This window comes from Nicotiana attenuata, chromosome 7, assembly GCF_001879085.1.
Source record: "Nicotiana attenuata strain UT chromosome 7, NIATTr2, whole genome shotgun sequence".
Classification (NCBI taxonomy): domain Eukaryota; kingdom Viridiplantae; phylum Streptophyta; class Magnoliopsida; order Solanales; family Solanaceae; genus Nicotiana; species Nicotiana attenuata.
In genome coordinates this window covers 66,237,760-66,241,213 of record NC_031995.1, presented here as the reverse complement: position 1 = coordinate 66,241,213, position 3,454 = coordinate 66,237,760, and the positions used below count along the sequence as shown (strand labels likewise).

Below are 3,454 nucleotides of genomic sequence, written 5' to 3'. Positions count from 1 at the left end.
GCAAAACTTAAAACATGATGCGTGCAAATATATATGGATTATTGCGAGAATTTAAACATGATGCAAATTCCCTTTGGACCATGAAGGTTATCTTTGGACGGTGAGGATGATGTCCTTAGACGATGACGTCCCGGTCCATGAATCATGCGATAAGGGATTCGTAGGCCATGAAATGATGTTCTCGGGCCATGAGAATGGTGCCTCTGAACCATGACGCCTTTGGATAATAACGTGCAATATTGAGAGGTCCTCGAGCCATGACATGGTGTCTTCAGGCTATGAGGATGACGCCTTCGGACAGAGACATGGTGATGCATCATATGAGCAAAACATGACAGAGCTTAGTCTTGTATAGGATCGGGACAGAACTTAGCCCCAGAAAAGGTAAATTAGTGGTAGGTTTGAGATAGGGTAATGTTCAGTCATTAGACAAGGAAAGGCAGAGCTTAGCCTTATGCAGATGGGGAGGCAATGCTTAGCCTCATGCGAGAAAGAGAGACAGTGCTTAGTCTCATGCAGGGAAAGGCAGTGCTTAGCCTTATGCAATTGGGGAGGCAATGCTTAGCCTCTTGCAAGAAAGACAATACTTAGCCTTATGCAAATAGGGAGGCAATGCTTAGCCTCATGCAAAGAAGGGGAGACAATGGTTAGTCTTATGCAAGAAAGGCAATGCTTAGACTTATGCGAATAGGGAGGCAATGCTTGGCCTCATGCAAAGGGGATGAGACAATGCTTAGTCTCATGCAATGGAAGGCAGTGCTTAGCCTTATGCGAATTGGGAGGCAATGCTTGGCCTCATGCGAAGGGGAGGAGACAATGCTTAGTCTCATGCAATGGAAGGCAGTGTTTAGCCTTATGCGAATAGGGAGGCAATGCTTGGCCTTATGCGAAGGGGAGGAGACAATGCTTAGTCTTATGCAATGGAAGACAGTGCTTAGCCTTATGCAAACAGCGAGGCAGGGCTTAGCCTTATGCAAGAAAGTGAGACAGTGCTTGGTCTCATGCAGTGGACAGATAGCAAGTAGGAGCAGAATATTTCTTAGCTGGAGATATATTTGCACTTGGCGGTCCGATTGTTGTGAAGGTAAGGATTTTAAGGCGCGAATACTTGTGGTTATTCCTTGTTCCTGCATCCAAAGAAAAATCGTGAGTTTTGCGGGGGAGGTTGGTTCATGCCTTTGTTTGCTTGTTTTGCTTTGCTTTGCTCTGGAGATCTTGTTTGAGTTGCCCTGGGTAACATCTGGCTGCCATAGAAATAAAGTTTTCGAAAAAATATGCACTTGTTTAATGAAATAGAGTCATTTAGAAAATATAGTGGTATATAATATCAAGTAAATTGGATGAGCTAATGACTGCGACACTTTTAGAGACATTGTGGCTTATTTGCGTTAGAATTTTGAGGGTCCTCCTCAAAATTCTGCCCCAGTTTAGTAAGCGATCCTTTGGCCGTTCTGCATGTGACGAAGTTTGTTGGACCTGCTCCGAAATTTTGAGAATTCTTCTCAAAATTCTGTCCGAGTTACTTAACGATTCTCTGACTGTTTTACATATGGCGTCGGCTGGACTTGCTCCGGAATTTTGAGGGTCCTCCTCAAAATTCTGCCCCAGTTTCTAATTGTGGAAAAATGAAAATTTTATTGAGATGTGACCGAACCCACAGGGCTACCTACGTATCCTCTCTTAAACGGGAATTAGGTCAAGCGTAATTCAGTTACATAAGATGAAGAAATGTAAACAATTTAAATATAGTATCTCTTGACTGCGTCCGAATTGATAGACTTTGGCCAAACTTCTCCGTCCATTTCTGCAAGTATGAGTGCTCCTCCCTTTAGTACCGTGTGAACCATGTAAGGACCATGCCAGTTAGGTGAAAATTTCCCTTTAGCTTATCTTAACGTGGAAAGATCCGCTTCATGCCAGCTGCCCCTGTGTGAACTTCTGACCCAAGTTTCACATCTATATTTTTCATTCTAAAGAGAAAAATCTATGTGTTTATTAAAATAAAAAACATATGAAAAAGAATAATCATCGCGCGTGTCGAAATCCGAAAGAAGTCCAAAATAGTCCGATTTACAAGGGTCACCGTCGCAGTCATTTCACAGCGCGAGTCAAATGGGTTGACCCAGATAGACAAATCCCCAATTTGAAATGCCCCCAAAAATCGTAAAATTTCCCCGCTAATTAAGCCTCCGGTGATATATAGCGGTTGACGGCGGCGAAGGGGAAGCGAACGGTGGCGTAAGGAGACAGGTAACTCTAGGAACTTTGAAAAAATGGAAGCAGTGGCGGAGGGACTTTGGGGACTCGCAGATTATCAGGAGAAGAAGGGAGAAATTGGAAAAGCCGTGAAATGCTTGGAAGCTATATGTCAAAGTCACGTTTCGTTCCTTCCTATTATCGAAATTAAAACTCGGCTTCGGATCGCCACTCTCCTTCTTAAGCACTCCAATAATGTCAACCATGCCAAAGCCCACCTTGAACGCTCTGTAAGTCATGTGCTTAACAACAACAATTATGCTGTAATTTGGAATTTAATAACTTTTTTTAGTGCTGGATACTGAATGACTATGCTGTAATTGGGTTCAGCAATTGCTGTTAAAGTCCATTCCGTCATGCTTTGAGCTCAAGTGCAGAGCATATAGCTTGTTGAGCCAGTGTTATCAGCTAGTGGGGGCTATTCCTTCGCAAAAGCAGATACTGAACAAGGGTTTAGAGCTTATTTCAACTTCTGAAGATGGGTATGCCTTCTCTTACTCCTTGTATTACTATTGATGATGGCTGTTACAGCAGATATATAGGCAAAAGCTAGTAGAATTAGGGTGTGTTTGGTACGAAGGAAAACATTTTCCGGAAAATATTTTTCAATTTTCCCATGTTTGGTTGGCTTAAATTTTTTGGAAAACATTTTCCTCACGAAGTCATTTTCCTTCGATTGGAGGAAAATGTTTTCCTTATCAAAGAGAAGGAAAACGTTTTTCAAAACTTTTTTACAACCTTCCCAATTCGTCATCCCCACCAACCCCTACCAACCCACCCCAACCCCAACCCACCCTCGCCCCACCCTTACCTACCCCACCCCACCCCATCCTAATAGTACTTTCTTTTCATGTGATAGATAGAGTATTTTTTTTATTCATTTCAACAAATAAGTATTTTCCTTTCACGATAAAAAAATATTTTATTTTCATTTTAACAAAAAAATACTTTCAAAAAATATTTTCTTTTATTTCAACAAAATGATGCAGTAAAAAGTATTTCTTTAAGAGTATTTTTATGTTGTAGAAATAGTACTTTATTTTTCAACCAAAAAAAAAGAGTATTTTTTTTAGTTATGAAGCACAAATTCTAACGTTGTTTTTGTGTAAAAGTAAAGCAACACATTAGTTCCTTTGGGTTTGTGTGAACTTTTAGAAGAATAATCAAATTCTTTGAAGAAAATAGAGTCATGAAAATG

General features: G+C 40.8%; 1 protein-coding gene across 1 annotated transcript in view; it reads left to right on the top strand.

The window, feature by feature from the left end:
- The window catches only part of LOC109229241, a 52,356-nt gene continuing 50,920 nt past the window's right edge, over positions 2,019 to 3,454 (top strand). Inside the window, exons 1-2 of the mRNA XM_019394615.1 lie at positions 2,019 to 2,486; positions 2,587 to 2,738. Of these exons, the coding sequence (XP_019250160.1) occupies positions 2,274 to 2,486; positions 2,587 to 2,738 (365 nt within the window). The 5' untranslated portion in view covers positions 2,019 to 2,273. The remainder of the gene's footprint in view (positions 2,487 to 2,586; positions 2,739 to 3,454) is intronic.